Here is a 21,040-nt window from a genome sequence, read left to right as displayed (position 1 = left end):
ATTCACATTTCAATAGTATACATTTCTTTTCTTTTCAATCATAAATTTCAGGTGTTTATGACAGATGAGTAATTTATTTTTTTCAGGCCACATGTCATCCTATCTCCATGTAGGTATGCCTGTTCTATTTACTTAGCAAATGCCGCGTATGCCCCCTTTATTCTTTCAGAGTAGGCCTCATGGTTCATTACTCTAGTATACATTTCTATGTATACTATAATTAAGTATTTTCTGGTAAAGCTATGAATCTATTTTACACTTCACATTCACTTTTATAATATGTCATTTAATCCCTGGAGTCCTCCTCTACTTCTCAACTCCTATACCCTTACTATATACTATATCTACCTATAATCCAAGTCGAACTATCCTACTATTCATCAACTTATCAGAGAATTTGCTACACTGACTTTTCTTAAATAATCATCACGATTAACTCCAATCCTGCTTGCGTTCTCTTTCATTACTCATGCCTTCTTCTTATGCACACTCGATGTAGAATCATCATAGTTCAGTGTGTGCGTGTGCGTGCGTGTGTGTGTGTGTGTGTGTGTGTGTGTGTGTGTGTGTGTGTGAATCATCTCCTACAGAACAGACATTCCCATCTTCACCCTTGAGGCCCCCAAAGGAAATCTTAGCAACCCTATGGAAATGGCAAATGGTGAAGAAACAATCACACTTGTTTGCGAGGGTTGTCTGAAAGGTGAGATGTGTGTCTTGTGTTAGCCAAGATTTATCGGTTGGCGTAAATCATGATCTACAGTACCCACCCCCTTTCAAAATTGATACAAACCCTCCCATTTACATCACATCTCATAAAAAGTATAAAATATGGATATAATAGAGGGAAACATTCCACGTGGGAAAAATATATCTAAAAACAAAGACAATGTGACTTACCAAACGAAAGCGCTGGCAGGTCGATAGACACACAAACAAACACAAACATACACACAAAATTCAAGCTTTCGCAACCAACGGTTGCTTCATCAGGAAAGTGGGAAGGAGAGGGAAAGACGAAAGGATGTGGGTTTTAAGGGAGAGGGTAAGGAGTCATTCCAATCCTGGGAGCGGAAAGACTTACCTTAGGGGGAAAAAAGGACAGGTATACACTCACACACACACCCATATCCAACCGCACATACACAGACACAAGCAGACATTTGTAAAGGCAAAGAGTTTCGGCAGAGATGTCAGTCGAGGCAGAAGTACAGAGGCAAAGATGTTGTTGAAAGACAGGTGAGGTATGAGCAGCGGCAACTTGAAATTAGCGGAGGTTGAGGCCTGGCGGATAACGAGAAGAGAGGATATACTGAAGGGCAAGTTCCCATCTCCGCACGTCCATCTTCACACGTCCGTACAGTGAAGAAGAACTCCAGAATTTCGTCTCCAACCTCAACTCTTTTGGTTCCATCAGATTCACCTGGTCCTACTCCAAATCCCATGCCACTTTCCTTGACGTTGACCTCCATCTGTCCAATGGCCAGCTTCACACATCCGTATCAAACCCACCAACAAGCAACAGTACCTCCATTATGACAGCTGCCACCCATTCCACATCAAACGGTCCCCTAGGTCTTCGTGGCAAACGAATCTGCTCCAGTCCGGAATCCCTGAACCTGGTACAGAAGCAAATAACAAGAGCCACTTCCTCATCCCCTCAAACCCAGAACCTCCCACAGAAGAACCACAAAAGTGCCCCACTTGTGACAGGATACTTTCCGGGACTGGATCAGACTCTGAATGTGGCTCTCCAGCAGGGATACGACTTCCTCAAATCCTGCCCTGAAATGAGATCCATCCTTCATGAAATCCTCTCCACTCCACCAAGAGTGTCTTTCCACCGTCCACCTAACCTTCGTAACCTCTTAGTTCATCCCTATGAAATCCCCAAACCACCTTCCCTACCCTCTGGCTCCTACCCTTGTAAACGCCTCCGGTGTAAAACCTGTCCCATGCACCCTCCCACCACCACCTACTTCAGTCCTGTAACCCGGAAGGTGTACACGATCAAAGGCAGAGCCACGTGTGAAAGCACCCACGTGATTTACCAACTGACCTGCCTACACTGTGAAGCTTTCTATGTGGGAATGACCAGCAACAAACTGTCCATTCGCATGAATGGACACAGGCAGACAGTGTTTGTTGGTAATGAAGATCACCCTGTGGCTAAACATGCCTTGGTGCACGACCAGCACATCTTGGCACAGTGTTACACTGTCCGGGTTATCTGGATACTTCCCACAAACACCAACCTGTCACAACTCCGGAGATGGGAACTTGCCCTTCAATATATCCTCTCTTCTCGTTATCCGCCAGGCCTCAACCTCCGCTAATTTCAAGTAGCCGCCGCTCAGACCTCACCTGTCTTTCAACAACATCTTTGCCTCTGTACTTCTGCCTCGACTGACATCTCTGCCGAAACTCTTTGCCTTTACAAATGTCTGCTTGTGTCTGTGTATGTGCGGTTGGATATGAGTGTGCGTGCAAGTGTATACCTGTCCTTTTTTCCCCCTAAGGTAAGTCTTTCCACTCCCGGGATTGGAATGACTCCTTACCCTCTCCCTTAAAACCCACATCCTTTCGTCTTTCCCTCTCCTTCCCTCTTTCCCGATGAAGCAACCGTTGGTTGCGAAAACTTGAATTTTGTGTGTATGTTTGTGTTTGTTTGTGTGTCTATCGACCTGCCAGTGCTTTCGTTTGGTAAGTCACATCATCTTTGTTTTTAGATATAAAGTATAAAATATTTTATACCAAGTAGAAAATTATACACTGCAGTATAACAGTCATTCAGTTCGTCACATTATATTATATTTTTCACAAACATAATATTCTTATTCCATTTATTTCGTCTAAATCGGTATTTGTTTTATTGTCATATCCAGTTTACCAAGTAAAGATTACAAGATAGTTTAAGATTTTATAAATAGATGACAGAATAGTTTAAGATTTGCAAGGAATTTGGTGCAGGATGACTAATTTGGAAGAAACACTGAAAACAACTCGGGATCTGACGGTCGTCACTCTCCCTATTAACATAGAACATTAACATCACTGGGGGATATATGACTCCACCCAGGTCCCATTCATCTGATATTAACTTTTCTTGTGCTCTGGCAGACCAATATTTCTCTTTAAATTTCTTCTGGAAATCTCCCAATGAAGAAAAGTTCTCAATATTTACAGTACCCCATTCTGAGGCTTCCCCTAAAAGGTACCCCACAGAAAATTTAATCTTTTTAGAATCTTCCCAGTTCTTCGGCAAGGCTTTGTTGAATCTTTTCAAAATATGAGTCGGATGTACCTCTCCGTCGGGCTTGAATTTAGGGAATTGTCTCAATAACCCTGAATTCGCTCCCCATTGCAAATCAGTAACTACTTCACTAATCAACACAACATTGGGTGAAGTTTCTCATTTTTCTACTTGTTCCTGGATATGTTTGATTTCTCTCCAGAGTTTGTCTATGCCCTTCCTGGTATCAGTAAGTTCGGAAGAAGCCATAGGCGCTGTATTCCTGGATGTTATTCTCTCAGTGACTTTCTGATCTATTATTTCTTCTACCTGTTCCTCCAGACTATTTACATTTATGATATTAGAGCTTGCTATCTTCCCTTGAAGCTTCTTTCTACACTGTCTACTCGTGTACTTACACATGTAATTTGCGATTGAATGACAGGCGTTAATTCACTATGATTATCAATGCTCGCTTCCAAAGTATGCCATCCCTGCTTTACAGCATTAAACTTAGCATTACATACATCCTCCAATGATCCTAACTTTTCATTAATATCTGATTCTATACTATTACATTTCTCCTCAATATTCAGTTCTAATCTTTTTGTCAGATCCTGAAAATTATCCTTCTGTTTTTGATTGAGGTCAGTAAACATTTGATTTACATGAACATTTAAAGAATCAGTCAGTTCCTTCTTTAAATCTAATTTTAAATTTTCTACTTTACCATTTAGGGTGTCGAATTCAGTCTTTAAAACATCCATGCCTTTGCGTAGATTACTAAATTCTTTGCTCTGTGCGTCAACTTTGGCATTTAACAAACCTAGATTTGTTGCTTGACTATTCAAGGTTTCACTCTGGTTATTTAGAACTTCACTCCGAGCATTTAAACTAGAATGTATCAAACCTATTTCTTTCCTTGGAGTTTCATTCACAGCATTTGACTGCTGACTCTGGTCATCTAAATTAGCATTTAAAGTTTTACTTTGATCATCTAATCGAGAATTCATTACATTAAATCTTCACTTAGAGTCTGTTTTAATTGAGTTTTAATTAGATTTACTAACTCAGACCAGTCAGGTCCTTCTTTTGTAATTCTCATAGCCATGACTGGTTCTGAAGTTTCCCCAACTTGCTGTTTGTTATTCATATTTTTACCCACTTTGGACCTTGTGAGCATTTAAAAATTAACTTTAAGTATAATAACTACACTAATATAGTTCATGCTTCAGTTTGTACCACGTTGTATTTAAACAATAAAGTTCTGTTTTACGCTCACCCGGTGTAGAATTTGGGCTGCATCAATGAGCAGATGTGTAATCAGCACCAGTGAACAGCAACGGTGCCGGTGGCATCGGTCATTGGTTCCCGCTTAAGTGTTGGTGAGCGGAAGGTGAAGCAGGTCAGCACTGGATAACAAGAACTGGTGCCGGCGGTGTTGGATGTTGGTTTCCGCGTCTGTGGTCCCTTGATTTGTGTGAGAGCTATCCTCTCCCTGCACCAGATCTTCTTAGTCAAAGTGATCTTGGCATATTTCTTCTTAGAGAAACACACTGGAATCTTCTTCACTATATCTCAATTAAAATTGTTTCTCTTTTGAATACTTGGGCATGTCCCGAAGTCTCTGAGCAAATTCTTTATCATGTTTGGTTTAGTTGCTATGGCAACATACAACATCCACTTTTCTCATTTTTTGGTCTTATAATTCCTGTTTTTCGAGTCCTTTTTCACTCGTTGCCATGTTCTAACATTTTGGACGACTTGAAGTGGTGAAGTATGTGTGCAAACTACAACATTTTTAACAATACGACTTACTTGAGATGGTCAGCCGACTTTCTTTGCTGATTAGCCTGCTGTTGCAAACTCCCTTTCTCTTCTTCTCTGCAGTATATTGCTGGGAACGGGAATTTCTCAAGACTCTTTCTGCTTATAGAAATAAGTAGATGTACACAGTTTCTTTTGCTTCACTTAACGACGTATATTTGGACATCAAACTTTTACAAATCTTATTCTCCACATGGATAAATACGGTTAAGTAAGTCTCCTCGCATGTCTAAATGTTAGAAACATGGTTACATTTACAACAGAGTTGGCTTGCTAACCACAATTCTATTATAAAGAAATCATACACCTGTCTTGCCTCTAGCAAGTTCAAGTTAAAAGTTACTAAAAATCTTTTTCCACTCAATTGTTCTTTCGTCACTAACAATAGTCACAGTTACAAAACAGCACAGAACAACACAGAAGTTCCTCGATTCTGCCGTGTGCTTCATTATGACTTCCATGGACCAATCAACAAGTGCTTGTTGGAGCCATTCGACTGCCGTGTCTACAGTCTTCTCACGATAAACTTCAGACCTGCACACACAGACAGATGATGCGCAGAAGATAGGGTTCCTATCTCCCACTCACATCTAAAATATAGTGTGTTCAAGACGGTGGAAGGCAGAGTGGTTCTAGAATTTGCACCAAAATTCTCAAAGCACTACAACACTTGTTGGAGATGCCACAAAGAGCAGATTGATTTCACTGTCTGTATGTTGTCTGGCTGCATGTCGTCTGATGAGAGTTCTTCAGAGTACCTCAAACCACCACCTAGCCTAATGAAAACACCATGTGAACTCCACAGGTACACTGATACCCAAGTAGCTGTTTCCTTTGTATAGTTCATTCCTGGTTTATCAAGAGGAGTCCTACAATTCCCCACACAATAATGCAGTTCAAGAAATCTGCAGCCAAGAATGTCACAGAGTCAACTAAGCTTTTTGTTGAGACCTTCCACTTGATGTTATGATAGTACGAATAAATTTTTTTGTGAATATTTTCTAGCTGAATACTGTGCATAATTATCAAATTTAGTTTTTGAGGCAGGACACTGATTCAAACTCATTGAATCATTTACACAAAAAATTATAATGTTTGAATCATTCCCCATCTTTGCAAATGTGTGGCTTTCGGAGATTGTACTACACTAACGAATCACTGGAGTTGAGAATGCTACCCTTGATGTAGCATCAATTTTGCTATCTGAATTGATGAAAAACATTAAACAGCTACATGAAGAAGGAGTGCAGAAGTACATAGCCAAAGCAGTTACATAGCCAAAGCAGTTCTGCTGTTAAAGGCTTGGGAAAGGAGAAGAGGATAGCTGGAAAGATAGTTGAGTGCAGGGCACACTTGATTTGTGCTGAGAAACAGCACAATGGCATATTTAATATTTCATTCAATATTTTTTTGACAATATAGTTCATTTAAGTAATATTTTGCAATGCTCCTTCATTTTTTAAACGGACTGTTGGGTCTCTTTTTCTAGTGGTAAACTGCACACATGGAAACCAAAAGGTCACTAGCAGAGCTTACTATGACAGTGCCTAGATAGGCCCCAACAAGGGCATGGTACAGGAACAGGCAAGAAATGACCCAAAAATAGAGAGAAAGAACAATTAACTAGGAGGAGCAGTTCTGACAGAGGTGCAGGATCACCATGGTCCTACTCCAACAGCCTTTACCAATGTCTAGACACTCTTGGATGACATAAATTGAAACTTAGGGTACTAAAGCAAAAGTAGTGCAACTCATATTACTTTTATTGAACAGAAAAAGGTGGCTGAAAGAAGCACAGTACCTTACAAAATAAATCTCAACTCAACTGAAAAATTAATATCCAAATATACGTAAGTTATCACTGTATAATAGGCGTCTACAACCAAGAGAGTATAGTTTGCATGAGAGTTTAAGTATTATTTTGTGCCAGGCAGGTAGAATTAAGATACACATGATTACAAACCATATTCACATTTTAGTAGTTGTTGACATTGGCTGGTGTGATATGAATGTCCTGTCTGAATGTTTAATTACATAAAAAGAATCAAATAGTTACAGTTGTGTTACTTTATAACAACACCTATGTGTAAAGCTTTATTCAAACAAACACATTGATCTCTAATCAACAGATAGTATTTCAAACTGTAATGAGTAAGTTTTTGGTTTGTCAGTTTCTTTTTTTTGTGAAACTAACCTGAAAATAGACATTATAGCTTTATATATAAAAACAAAGATGAGGTGACTTACCGAACAAAAGCGCTGGCCGGTCGATAGACACACAAACAAACACAAACATACACACAAAATTCAAGCTTTCGCAACAAACTGTTGCCTCATCAGGAAAGAGGGAAGGAGAGGGGAAGACGAAAGGAAGTGGGTTTTAAGGGAGAGGGTAAGGAGTCATTCCAATCCCGGGAGCGGAAAGACTTACCTTAGGGGGAAAAAAGGACAGGTATACACTCGCACACACGCACATATCCATCCACACATACAGACACAAGCAGACATATTTGGTCTTTAAATATGTCTGCTTGTGTCTGTATGTGTGGATGGATATGTGCGTGTGTGCGAGTGTATACCTGTCCTTTTTTCCCCCTAAGGTAAGTCTTTCCGCTCCCGGGATTGGAATGACTCCTTACCCTCTCCCTTAAAACCCACTTCCTTTCGTCTTCCCCTCTCCTTCCCTCTTTCCTGATGAGGCAACAGTTTGTTGCGAAAGCTTGAATTTTGTGTGTATGTTTGTGTTTGTTTGTGTGTCTATCGACCGGCCAGCGCTTTTGTTCGGTAAGTCACCTCATCTTTGTTTTTATATATAATTTTTCCCACGTGGAATGTTTCCTTCCATTATACTGAAACATTATAGCTTTATTAACATTACAAAATTACGAGGAGTATTTCACTGAAAATGTTTTATATTTCATGAAGAAACATTTTGTCAGTTTTGCTAACACTGTGAAATGAGATGAAAATGGAACAATAGTTTATGTGGGGGATAATAGACTATCAAATTATAATATCAGAGTCTTGCCCATCTTTGCAAATGTGTGGCTTTTAGAGATTTGGTCTGACGTGTATTGACAATATTGTACTGTACTAATGAAACAATTGAGGAGAGAGTGCAACCCTCAATGTAGCATCAATTTTGTTATCTGAAGTGATAAAAACCATTAAACAGCTATGTACAGAAGGAGTGCAGAAGTACATAGCCAAAGCAGTTCTGCTATTAAAAGGTTGATAAAGGAGAAGAGGATAGTTGGAAAGAGGGCCTCTTGGTCTAGTGGTAAATTGCACACCTGGAAACCAAAAGGTCAGTAGGAAAGACTACCATGGGGGTGGCTAGATAGACCCCAACAAAAGCACAGGCACAGAAACAGGCAAAAACAGACCCAAAACTAGAATGAAAGAATAATTAACTAGGAGGAGCAGTTCTGCAGATGTGCAGGATCACCTAAGTCCTGCTCCCACAGCCTTTTCAATGTCTAGACACTCCTGAAAACACGGAAATTGAAACTTAGGGTACTAAAGCAAAACTAGTGCACCTCATATTACGTTTATTGAATAGGAAAGACTGGAAGAAAAAAAAGCACAGTGTCTTACAAAATAAATCTCAACTCACTTGTAAAATTGTTGTTATTAACATCCAAATACAGTGATGTTACCACCATATAATAGGTATCTACAATCTACATTGTGCTTAACCAAGAGAGTATAGTTTGTACGAGGGTTTAAATATTATTTTGTGCCAGGCACGTAACATTCAGATACATGTTGATTATGAACCATATTCACACTTTTAGTAGTTGTCAATTTTGACTGGTGTGATGTGATCATCCTTTTTGACTGTTTAATTATGTAAAAATAATCAAATAGTTACAGTTGTGTTAAACAATGCCTACACATAACACTTATTCAACCAAAACATTACTCTCTAATCAACTGTAATGAGTAAGATTTGGCTTGTCAGTTCGTGTTCTTGGCAAAACTCACTTGAAAATACACATTACAGCTTTATTAACAATTTAAAATCATGAAGAGTATTTCACTGAAAATGTTTTATATTTCATGAAGGAAAATTTTGTCAGTTTTGTTAACATTGTCAAATGAGATGACAATGGAGCAATAGGTTTTGTGGGGGATAATGGCACTATCAAATTATCCATCTGATTAAAGTGAAGCTTGGTTAAAACATTGGACTTCTAGTTAACTATTTAAAATGGTGAAGTTAGAGAAATTTTCTTTAGTTTAAGCAGTTTTGTTTACATTGCAGTGCTGTAGTCTAATTTGAAACATGAGATTATTAGCTTTAATATATTCTTAACATTTAGTGAAATTAATAAATTTTAAGTGATGATGGTCAAAGTAGAGAGGATATAAAATGTAGACTGGCAATGGCAAGGAAAGTGTTTCTGAAGAAGAGAAAGTTGTTAACATCGAGTATAGATTTAAGTGTCAGGAAGTCTTTTCTGAAAATATTTGTGTGGAGTGTAGCCACGTGTGGAAGCGAAACATGGATGATAATAGTAAAGACAAGAAGAGAATAGGAGCTTTCGAAATGTGGTGCTACAGAAGAATGCTGAAGATTAGATGGGTAGATCACATAACTAATGAGGAGGTACTGAATAGAAATGGGGAGAAGAGGAATTTGTGGCACAACTTGACTAGAAGAAGGGATCAGTTGGTAGGACATGTTCTGAGGCATCAATGGATTACCAATTCAATATTGGAGGGCAGTGTGGAGGGTAAAAATCATAGAGGGAGACCAAGAGGTGAATACACTAAGCAGATTCAGAAGGATGTAGGTTGCAGTAGCTACTTAGAGATGAAAAAGCTTGCACAGGATAGGGTAGCACGGAGAGCTGCATCAAACCAGTCTCTGGACTGAAGACCACAACAACAACAAGAAGTAGGTAGAATCACTATAATCAGATAATTAGTTACAATAGAACTATTGAAACTAAAATTCATGAATTTAAAAACCAACGAAAGAACATTGCAAATTAACATATATATAAATGATAAAAATACACTTATATTATTCAGATAGGGGGTATGTAGTCATCAGTGTCTCTTGTTAAAATTAAAAACATGTTAACAACAAAAATGTTCTCACGCAATTAACAACATGATAAATATAAATTTATTTTACTAATGCAAATTCTTATTAAGTGGGTGGGAAAAAAGAAAACACAAATAATCAAAAGAAAGATAATGCACTGATTTAATTTACATTTCTGAGGCTGAGTGGGAATTTACAGTCTAACAAGGGAATAAAAAAACATTAAAAATTGAAAATACAACGCTGGTGCAAGCTTTTACAAGTAAAGAGCTATAATGCATTTTCTGTTGGGAGGAAAATAGTGGCAAACAGAGAGAGAGTTTAGTAATTTTGTCACAAATGGCTCTGGATACATTTCCTACAGTCAATTACCATGACATGTTCTGGGTTTTCCCAAACTGCTGCTGAACTGATATACCTGTCTGTGTGGTTGTGCAGGATGTGAATTTTCCCTTGAGGTATCGACTGGAATCATTATTAAAGGTATTACGAAGTATGCTGCATAACAGAAAACTTATATCAAGTTTTGATTTTTTTATGAAAGTATGTAGAGTTCTGGAATACATAGCTTCTTTGCAGATGTGTGTATAATGTAAGAGTGAACATAGAATGCATCAAGTAATGCCAATGTTACAAATCAGATACAGTTTTCACTAATATTGTGGAGATGGAAGTGCGGCAAAACAAATTTTGTTGTGTGAAAAAGGTACAAAGAAGTAAAATATCATAATTATTGTGACACATCCATTATTACCAGAGGTTCTGGAGTGGTTTACCACAGATAGTATTTTCATCACCGTTGTTGTTGTTGTTGTTGTTATTGTTGTGGTCTTCAGTCCTGAGACTGGTTTGGTACAGCTCTCCGTGCTACTCTATCCTGTGCAAGCTCCTTCATCTCCCAGTACCTACTGCAACCTACATCCTTCTGAATCTGCTTAGTGTATTCATCTCTTGGTCTCCCTCTACGATTTTTACCCTCAACACTGCCCTCCAATACTAAATTGGTGATCCCTTGACGACTCAGAACATATCCTACCCACCGATACCTTCTTCTAGTCAAGTTGTGTCACAAACTCATCTTCTCCCCAATTCTATTCAATACCTCCTCATTAGTTATGTGATCTATCCATCTAATCTTCAGCATTCTTCCGTAGAACCACATTTCGAAAGCTTCTATTCTCTTCTTGTCCAAACTATTTATCGTCCATGTTTCACTTCCGTACATGGCTATACTCCATACAAATACTTTCAGAAATGACTTCCTGACACTTAAATCTATACTTGATGTTAACAAATTTCTCTTCTTCAGAAACACTTTCCTTGCCATTGCCAGTCTACATTTTATATACTCTCTACTTTGACCATCATCAGTTATTTTGCTCCCCAAATAGCAAAACTCCTTTACTACTTTAAGTGTCTCATTTCCTAATCTAATTCCCTCAGCATCACCCGACTTAATTCGACTACATTCCATGAGACTCATTTTGCTTTTGTTGATGTTCATCTTATATCCTCCTTTTGAGACACTGTCCATTCTGTTCAATTGCTCTTCCAAGTCCTTTGCTGTCTCTGACTGAATTACAATGTCATCGGCGAACCTCAAAGTTTTTATTTCTTCTCCATGGATTTTAATACCTACTCCGAATTTTTCTTTTGTTGCCTTCACTGCTTGCTCAATATACAGATTGCACAACATCGGGGAGAGGCTACAACCCTGTCTCACTCCCTTCCCAACCAGTGCTTCCCTTTCATGTCCCTCGACTCTTATAACTGCCATCTGGTTTCTGTACAAATTGTAAATAGCCTTTCGCTCCCTGTATTTTACACCTGCCACCTTCAGAATATGAAAGAGAGTATTCCAGTCAACATTGTCAAAAGCGTTCTCCAAGTCTACAAATGCTAGAAACGTAGGTTTGCCTTTTCTTAATCTAGCTTCTAAAATAAGTCGTAGGGTCAGTATTGCCTCACATGTTCCCATATTTCTACGGAATCCAACTGATCTTCCCCGAGGTCGGCTTCTACCAGATTTTCCATTCGTCTGTAAAGAATTCGCGTTAGTATTTTGCAGCCGTGACTTATTAAACTGATAGTTCGGTAATTTTCACATCTGTCAATGCCTGCTTTCTTTGGAATTGGAATTATTATATTCTTCTTGAAGTCTGAGGGTATTTCGCCTGTCTATACATTTTGCTCACCAGATGGTAGAGTTTTGTCAGGACTGGCTCTCCTGAGGCTGTCAGTAGTTCTAATGGAATGTTGTCTACTCCCGGGGCCTTGTTTTGACTTAGGTCTTTCAGTGCTCTATCAAACTCTTCACACAGTATGATATCACCCATTTCATCTTCATCTACATCCTCTTCCATTTCTGTAACATTGCTCTCAAGTACATCACCCTTGCATAGACTATATACTCCTTCCACCTTTCTGCTTTCCCTTCATTGCTTATAACTGGGTTTCCATCTGAGCTCTTGATATTCATACAAGTGGTTCTCCCTTCTCCAAAGGTCTCTTTAATTTTCCTGTAGGCAGTATCTATCTTACCCCTAGTGAGAAAAACCTCTACATCATTATATTTGTCCTCTAGTCATGCCTGTTTAGCCATTTTGCACTTCCTGTCGATCTCATTTTTCAGACGTTTTTATTCATTTTTGCCTGCTTCATTTATTGCATTTTTATATTTTCTCCTTTCGTCAATTAAATTCAATATTTCTTCTGTCACCCAAGGATTTCTACTAGCCCTTGTCTTTTTACCTACTTGATCCTCTGCTGCCTTCACTACTTCATCCCTCAAAGCTACCCATTCTTCTTCTACTGTATTCCTTTCCCCCATTCTTGTCAATTGTTCCCTTATGCTCTCCCTGAAACTCTGTACAACCTCTGGTTCTTTCAGTTTATCCAGGTCCCATCTCTTTAAATTCCCACCTTTTTGCAGTTTCTTCAGTTTTAATCTGCAGTTCATAACCAAGAGATTGTGGTCAGAGTCCACATCTGCCCCTGGAAATGTCTTACAATTTAAAACCAGGTTCCTAAATCTCTGTCTTACCATTATATAATCTATCTGAAACCTTGTAGTATCTCCAGGGTTCTTCCATGTATACAACCTTCTTTCATGATTCTTGAACCAAGTGTTAGCTATGATTAAGTTGTGCTCTGTGCAAAATTCTATCAGGCGGCTTCTTCTTTCATTTCTTAGCCCCAATCCATATTCACCTACTACGTTTCCTTCTCTTCCTTTTCCTATTGTCGAATTCCAGTCACCCATGACTATTAAATTTTCGTGTCCCTTCACTATCTGAATAATTTCTTTTATTTCATCATACAGTTCTTCAATTTCTTCGTCATCTGCAGAGCTAGTTGGCATATAAACTTGTACTACTGAAGTAGGCATGGGCTTTGTGTCTATCTTGGCCACTATAATACGTTCACTATGCTGTTTGTAGTAGCTTACCCGCACTCCTATTTTTTTATTCATTATTAAACCTACTCCTGCATTATGCCTATTTGATTTTGTATTTACAATCCTGTATTCACCTGACCAAAAGTCTTGTTCCTCAGGCCACCGAAATTCACTAATTCCCAATATATCCAACTTTAACCTATCTTTTTCCCTATTTAAATTTTCTAACCTACCTGCCCGATTAAGGGATCTGACATTCCACACTCCGATCCGTAGAACGCCAGTTTTCTTTGTCCTGATAACGACGTCCTCCTGAGTAGTCCCCGCCCGGAGATCTGAATGGGGGACTATTTTACCTCCGGAATATTTTACCCAAGAGGACACCATCATCATTTATCCATACAGTAAAGCTGCATGCCCTCGGGAAAAAATTATGACCGTAATTTCCCCTTGCTTTCAGCCGTTCGCAGTACCAGCACAGCAAGGCCGTTTTGGTTAGTATTACAAGGCCAGATCAGTCAATCATCCAGACTGTTGCTCCTGCAACTACTGAAAAGGCTGCTGCCCCTCTTCAGGAACCATACGTTTGTCTGGCCTCTAACAGATCCCCCTCCGTTGTGGTTGCACCTACGGTACGGCTATCTGTGTCGCTGAGGCATGCGAGCCTCCCCACCAACGGCAAGGTCTATGGTTCATGGAGGGGATTTTCATCACCATGAAGATGATATTTTATTTTTCTGGAGTCACCAAGCTTTAGTTAACTGTTACTGGATGGTTCGGATGTCACTTTAAGATTAATGTGAACCCACCAAAAATTAAACTAAACAAGTGAACAATAAAACTACCACAATTATAAAATATTCAATGAACATACATAGGACAGTGGAGGGTTTTTATTTGAATGACACATAAATGATACTCATTTGGTGAAAAATGTTCTACAACTACTGTGATTTTTCTCAAATTTCATTTGTATTTGTCTTTTTGTCTTTTTTGCTTCAGCATTCCCTCACATAACAACAAATCAGAAAAACCCACACTGTAACTGTAATGTTTCATACCTTTTCAGATGCAAATACAACATCACACAGGCCCAACTTAGTTACTGCAATACCAATGGCTGGACCATTCACTACAGCTACCAATATTTTTGGGAAATCAATGAATGCTGTAACCATATTCCTGCAACCAAGACACAGCAAAAAATAACTGCAAGAAGAAAACCAATGTAAAGTGAAAGGGCAGCAGGAACTGCAATTTGTAATTACATCTTTATTATAGGCACACATACCTAGGTCCTTAAAACAATCTCTACAACTAAAATTTCCATTGACTGCAGCATAATCATGTCACAGCAAACATGATACATTTATTCAAGAAACATCTGTGTAGAATAGATGTCTTCTAGCTGACAGATTACCCCTGTGATACATTGTCTTTGCTTTCCAAAGCCACTTTCAATTGTTACATATCTAAAATACATTAGATGTAATTTTGTACCATTCACAGACTGCATCATTTATAATAACATGAACAAGTACAATAACTGAGCGTTTTAAAAATCTAATGAAAATAATCAGTCATGATCACAAAAGTCATTATTTTAGTATGTTACTAGTGACTGGTTTCAGTCTCAATTGACCATCTGCAAACTAACAGTCTCAATTGACCATCTGCAAACTAATGGATGACTCCATTGGTGACAAGCATAGAAAATTAGCAGAGCTGTTGTATATTTTGGTGGGCTCAGTTGATGACTGGTGTCTCCTGGCACATAGTACAGTTCTGCTCATCATTCACATGTGTCATCAATGCTGTCACCCACTGGTCTGGAGATCATCTACTACCAATTTTTTGTATTTTTTTTATATTTATGGTAATTTAAATTTGGAACTCAAATATCAATCCCCCAAAGCAGTTCATTGTAGCTCAAACATTTATCAAAAAATCAACTTTTTTAAGTTTTCCAAGTGTTTTTTGATATACGAAAGGTCATATTTTCAACAGGTCATGTGGCTCTGTGATAGAATGCTCATCTGTCTCATGGATGGTCCTGGTTCGATTCTCAGCCGTGGTACCTTTTAAAAAAATGATGCTCCCCATGAACTACCACCTTAACGTTGATTGCAAAGTTGTGTGCCTCAATGATCCACTGAGCTATGCTGCTGGAAGCTATGCTCCCTGTAGGGTCACCCATGCCAGATTCGTCAGTGGATGAGAGACCAGACAAAAAATTGTCTCCCTAGGGGGCTCCCTTCTGGGGAGAATGTAGATGGCAAACACATGGGCCCTTAGCTAAGTCTAACATTACTTCCACTTACTTGTGTCAGGCTGCTTCTGTTTTCTTTTCTATCGACCCAAGAAGGTGGACTTTGGTATGGCATTGAGGACAGAACAGGAAAACCATAGAATCTATTCACAGAGAGGTGGCTACAACTAGTGTCTTCTAACAGTTTTGATCGTGATTTAGAGCGAGAAGTAGACCTACAAACTTCCCATTTCTTTTATATGAGGTGACTTACTTGAGATTCGCAGCCGATCTTCTTGGCTGGCTAGCTGGCTGGCTGCTGGAAAACTGTCTTGACTTCTTCTCTGTAGGATGACGCTAAGTACGGGAATAATTAAGCCTCTCTCTGTACTTGTGAAATAAGTAGATACACAAACTTTACTTTTTGTCAATCAACGATATATTTGTACTCCATACATAATAAAATTCTCACTTTCCACATACATATATGACTTCCTGTAAGTCACTCGCTCCATCCAACATCAGAAACAAATTTAATTACATTTATAAAAGAGTTAGCTTAATAACCATGACTCTACATCACATGAATCATAAAAAAGGTCTTGCTTCTACCAAGGCTGGATTGAGAGTTCACAAGATCACTTTTTCAACTGTTCTTCTTTTACACAACAATAGTCAATGACACAATAGGCACTGGGGGACTGATGACCTTAGCTGTTTAGTCCCCCTTAAACATCCCAACGACCACCACCACCACCACCACAATAGGCACAGAGCTGCATAAAAACTCCATGGTTCTTCCACTAAAACATCTATGGATTGCCCAACAAGTACTTGTCAGTGTCGTTGACTGCTGTGTCTACTTTCTTCTCGCGGCTGACTTTAAACTTGCACACACAAACATGTGACACGCAGTAGGTAGGATTTTACCATCCCACACTCGTATCTAGAATATCATGTGTTCAAGATGGTAGAAGGCTGAGTGGTTCTAGAATTTACACAGAAATTCTCGAGTCACTATAGTCTGACTCATACTGAGCAGCTGAATGTGGCTGGGCAACCATCTACCTATATGGAAAGCAACAGGATACTACCACATTACTTTGCCCCAGGAAACAGATGGTATGGGTGAGGCAAAACTTCCCCTTAATCATATCTCCGGAAGGGGATTACATCGAGATCAAATACAGAGTTGCTGGAGGAGGATGAAAAAGGAAAGAGAGTAGAAAGAGAGAAGGGAAGTTAAAGATAGGAACCATCAAAGGTGTTCACATTATTGCAGGCTGGCAAGCTGGAAAATGCCAAACAGGAAATTATGAGGAATAGACTGTATGTATTAGGTACATGTGAAATTATAAGGGGGAGTTAAGGAGAGTTGGATAGTGGAGAGTACAAATTGTTTTGCTCGGGCAGGGAGAAGATTGGCAGCTATGACATGGCAATTATGATAGAAAAGTGGCTGATGAATAACGTATTGAAAGTGGAGTACATAGATGAAAGACTGATGATGATGATGATGATGATGATGACATTAGGAGGTGAGAAGAGGGATGTCATTTTAAAATAAATAAACAAGACAACAAGTCACTCACTGATGATGAAGTGGAGGAATATTACGGAAAGATTGAAGAAATTATGGATAAAGAAAAAAAGAAATGCCTGCATCATTGTAATGAGGGATTTGAACTAAATGGTAGGAGAGGGAGTGGTTGGAAGATTTGGGCTGGGAAACAGAAATGATGGGGGTGAAGGGCTGGTTAATTTCTGCTGAGAATATTCTCTTGTTATTGGAAACACACGGAACACCACAGAAGACAAAGATATACATGAATGTCTAGGTTAAATGATGACAAATACGAAACTGATTATACACAACTGGCCATTAAAATTGCTACACCACGAAGATGATGTGTTTCAGACACAAAATTTAACCAACAGGAAGACAATGCTGTGATATGCAAATGATTAGCTTTTCAGAGCATTCACACAAGGTTGGCACCGGTGGCGACACTTATAACATGCTGACATGAGGAAAGTTTCCAACCGATTTCTCATACACAAACAGCAGTTGACCAGCGTTGCCTGGTGAAACGTTGTAGTGATACCTCGTGTAAGGAGGAGAAATGCGTACCATCACGTTCCCGACTTTGATAAAGGTCGGATTGTGGCCTATCGCGATTGCAGTTTATCGTTTCGCGACATTGCTGCTCGCGTTGGTCGAGATCCAATGACTGTTAGCAGCATATGGAATCGGTGGGTTCAGGAGGGTAATACGGAATGCCGTGCTGAATCCCAACGGCCTCGTATCACTAGCAGTTGAGATGACAGGCATCATATTTGCATGGCTGTAACGGATCGTGCAGCCACGTCTCAATCCCTGAGTCAACAGATGGGGATGTTTGCAAGACAACAACCATCTGCATGAACAGTTCAATGACATTTGCAGCAGCATGGACTATCAGCTCGGAGACCATGGCTGCGGTTATCCTTGACGCTGCATCTCAGACAGGAGCACCTGCAATGGTGTATTCAATGACAAAGCTGGGTGCACGAATGGCAAAAGTCATTTTTTCAGATGAATCCAGCTTCTGTTTACAGCATCATGATGATCGCATCTGTGTTTGGCGACATCGCGGTGAACGCACATTGGAAGCACGTATTTGTCATTGCATTACTGGCGTATCACCTGGCTTGATGGTATGGGGTGCCATTGGTAACACGTCTCAGTCACCTCTTGTTTGCATTGACGGCACTTTGAACAGTTTACGTTACATTTCAGAAGTGTTACAACCTGTGGCTCTACCCTTCATTCGATCCCTGCAAAACCCTACATTTCAGCAGGATAATGCACGACCGCATGTTGCAAGTCCTGTACGGGCCTTTCTGGATACAGAAAATGTTTCACTGTTACCCTGGCGAGCACATTCTCCAGATCTCTCACCAATTGAAAACGTCTGGTTAATGGTGGCCGAGCAACTGGCTTGTCACAATACGTCAGTCACTACTCTTGACGAACTGTGGTATCGTGTTGAAGCTGCATGGGCAGCTGTACCTGTACACACCATCCAAGCTCTGTTTGACTCAATGCCCAGGTGTATCAAGGCCGTTATTATGACCAGAGGTGGTTGTTCTGGTTACTGATTTCTCAGGCTCTACACTCAAATTGCATGGAAATATAATCACATGTCAGTTCTAGTATAACATATTTGTCCAATGAATACCCGTTTATCATCTGCATTTCTTATTTAATGGCCAGTAGTGTATCATAATAAGTACAAAAACTACCTAAAGAATGCCAGAGCATACCCTGGAGCAGACATAGATTCAGAATACAACTTGGTCTTTGGGGACTTGCCAGTAAGATTGAAGAGAATGAGAGGAAGAAAAGTAAAAGAGAAATTTTACCTAGAGAAATTAAAGGAAGAAGGTAAGGATGCTGAGTAGGAGAACACATTTATGTCAAAAATGTGACAAAAGTGCCCAATGGAGAGAGAACAAACAAGAAATGGAAGAGAATGACGAAACTTTAAGGGTTCTGTGGGAAGAATGAGTAATAAAAACAATGCCACATAAAATGGAAGAAATTGGGAAATAAAAGACAGTAGGAAATGAGGATGGAAAAAGAGTGGACAAAAGCTGAATAATGAATTAAAGAGAGAAACAGCACAGGCGAGAAAAAGATGGATGAAAGAGGGCTGTAATGAAATAGAGAAACTAGAAAAGGAAGAAAAATGTGATTTATGTACAAATTAGTTGCTAACCTAGTCTCTGAAGCAAAGAAAAGCAGGATAAGTATGGGAATAGAAAGAAGTGATTGTACTATGGTTCATAAATCAGAGGAAGCATTGGGAAGGTAGCAAGAATATGTATAGTGCCTATATGAGGCTGATCAAGACCCAAACGATATTGAATTAGAAGAGGACACTAGAATTATAGAAGAAGACAAAGGATACTGTGTCTTGGAAGGAGAAGTATTAAGGGCTTTAAGAGAGACGAATGATAAAGTAAGTGGAATTGATGGATTACCAGCAGAATTGTTTAAGAGACATGTGAGTAGTGGTATGAAAGAGTTACCATATCTACGTAATAATACATATGAAAAAGGCAAATGGCTGGATAACTCTCTCAGCAGTAACAACAACAGAGATGAAAAGGAATGCCAAGAAATGTGAGGATTTTAGAGCTATAAGTTTGATTTCTCATGCAACAAAAGTTTTTATCAACAATGAAAATAATCAGTTATTGACAATAGAAATGATAAATAAAAAATCTACTCACCAAGCGGTGGCAAGAGAAAACACACACACACACACACACACACACACACACACACACACACACAGAAAGATTTAACATTTTACAAGCTTGTGGAGCCAGTGGCTCCTTTTTCCGACAGAAGAGTTGAAAGGGAAGAAAGAGGGATGACAGAAAAGGACTGGAGAGGTCTAGGGAAAGGGGTACAGTTCAGAACAGTCACCCAAAACACCACATCAAGGGAGACTTTATCGGGCTGGGTGAGAAGGAAAGACTCATTCCTTTTTAAATGGTGATGAATGGAAGACTTCATGGAAGACTGGAAAAAAGTATGCACAGGAACAGTATGGATTTAGAAGAGAAAAAGGTACAAGAGGTTCAATTGGACTACTGAGAATTATAGGTGTGAGATACACTGAAAGAAGAAGAGAAGTTTGTACTGTTTTCATTGACTTGGAGAAAGCCTTTGACAGAGAACAGTGGAATAAATTAATGGACATTCTAAGGAAGAATAGTATCCACTGGAGAGATAGAAGACTGATTTAATACTTATACCTTCAACAGAAAACACAAGTACAGGTTGGGAATGGGATGATAGAGGAAAGTACAATTGCATCAGAAGTGAGGCAATGCTACTGTCTCTTCCCAACACTGTTTTACATATATTTGGAGCATATTATTCAGAAATGTTTAAAACAAAATAGAGGAGTGTGGGTTGGCAGTAAGAGGATGGAATTTATTTGATTTGCATGTGATATGATGTTGCTAGCAGAGCATGAAAGAACTACAATTGGAGTGCTAAACAATTAAATAAGACCCGTGAGGAATCTGGAATGAGAATTAATAACAAGGAGACAAAATGTATGGTGATAAGTGCAAGAAAAGTAAGAAGATCTATAAAGTCAGGGCAGGAAGATATAGAACAGGCTAATGCTTTTCAGATACCTGGGAACTGTTATTATGGACAACATGAGATGTAATAAGGATGTGAAAACTTATGGCAATAGTCAAGGAGGCATTTAGTAT

General features: G+C 39.1%; 1 protein-coding gene across 3 annotated transcripts in view; it reads right to left on the bottom strand.

Moving 5' to 3' along the window:
- Positions 1 to 21,040, bottom strand: part of LOC124787910 (enoyl-CoA delta isomerase 2-like) — a 107,951-nt gene that overhangs the window by 47,133 nt on the left and 39,778 nt on the right. For all 3 annotated transcript variants that reach the window (XM_047254896.1, XM_047254895.1, XM_047254894.1), the window contains exon 4: positions 14,574 to 14,694. In XM_047254896.1, coding sequence (XP_047110852.1) covers positions 14,574 to 14,694 — 121 coding nt within the window. The remainder of the gene's footprint in view (positions 1 to 14,573; positions 14,695 to 21,040) is intronic.

The sequence above is a fragment of the Schistocerca piceifrons genome, chromosome 3, assembly GCF_021461385.2.
Source record: "Schistocerca piceifrons isolate TAMUIC-IGC-003096 chromosome 3, iqSchPice1.1, whole genome shotgun sequence".
NCBI classification, from domain to species: domain Eukaryota; kingdom Metazoa; phylum Arthropoda; class Insecta; order Orthoptera; family Acrididae; genus Schistocerca; species Schistocerca piceifrons.
The sequence above is the reverse complement of the archived record's forward strand: the minus strand, read 5'-3'. Positions and strand labels throughout refer to the sequence as shown.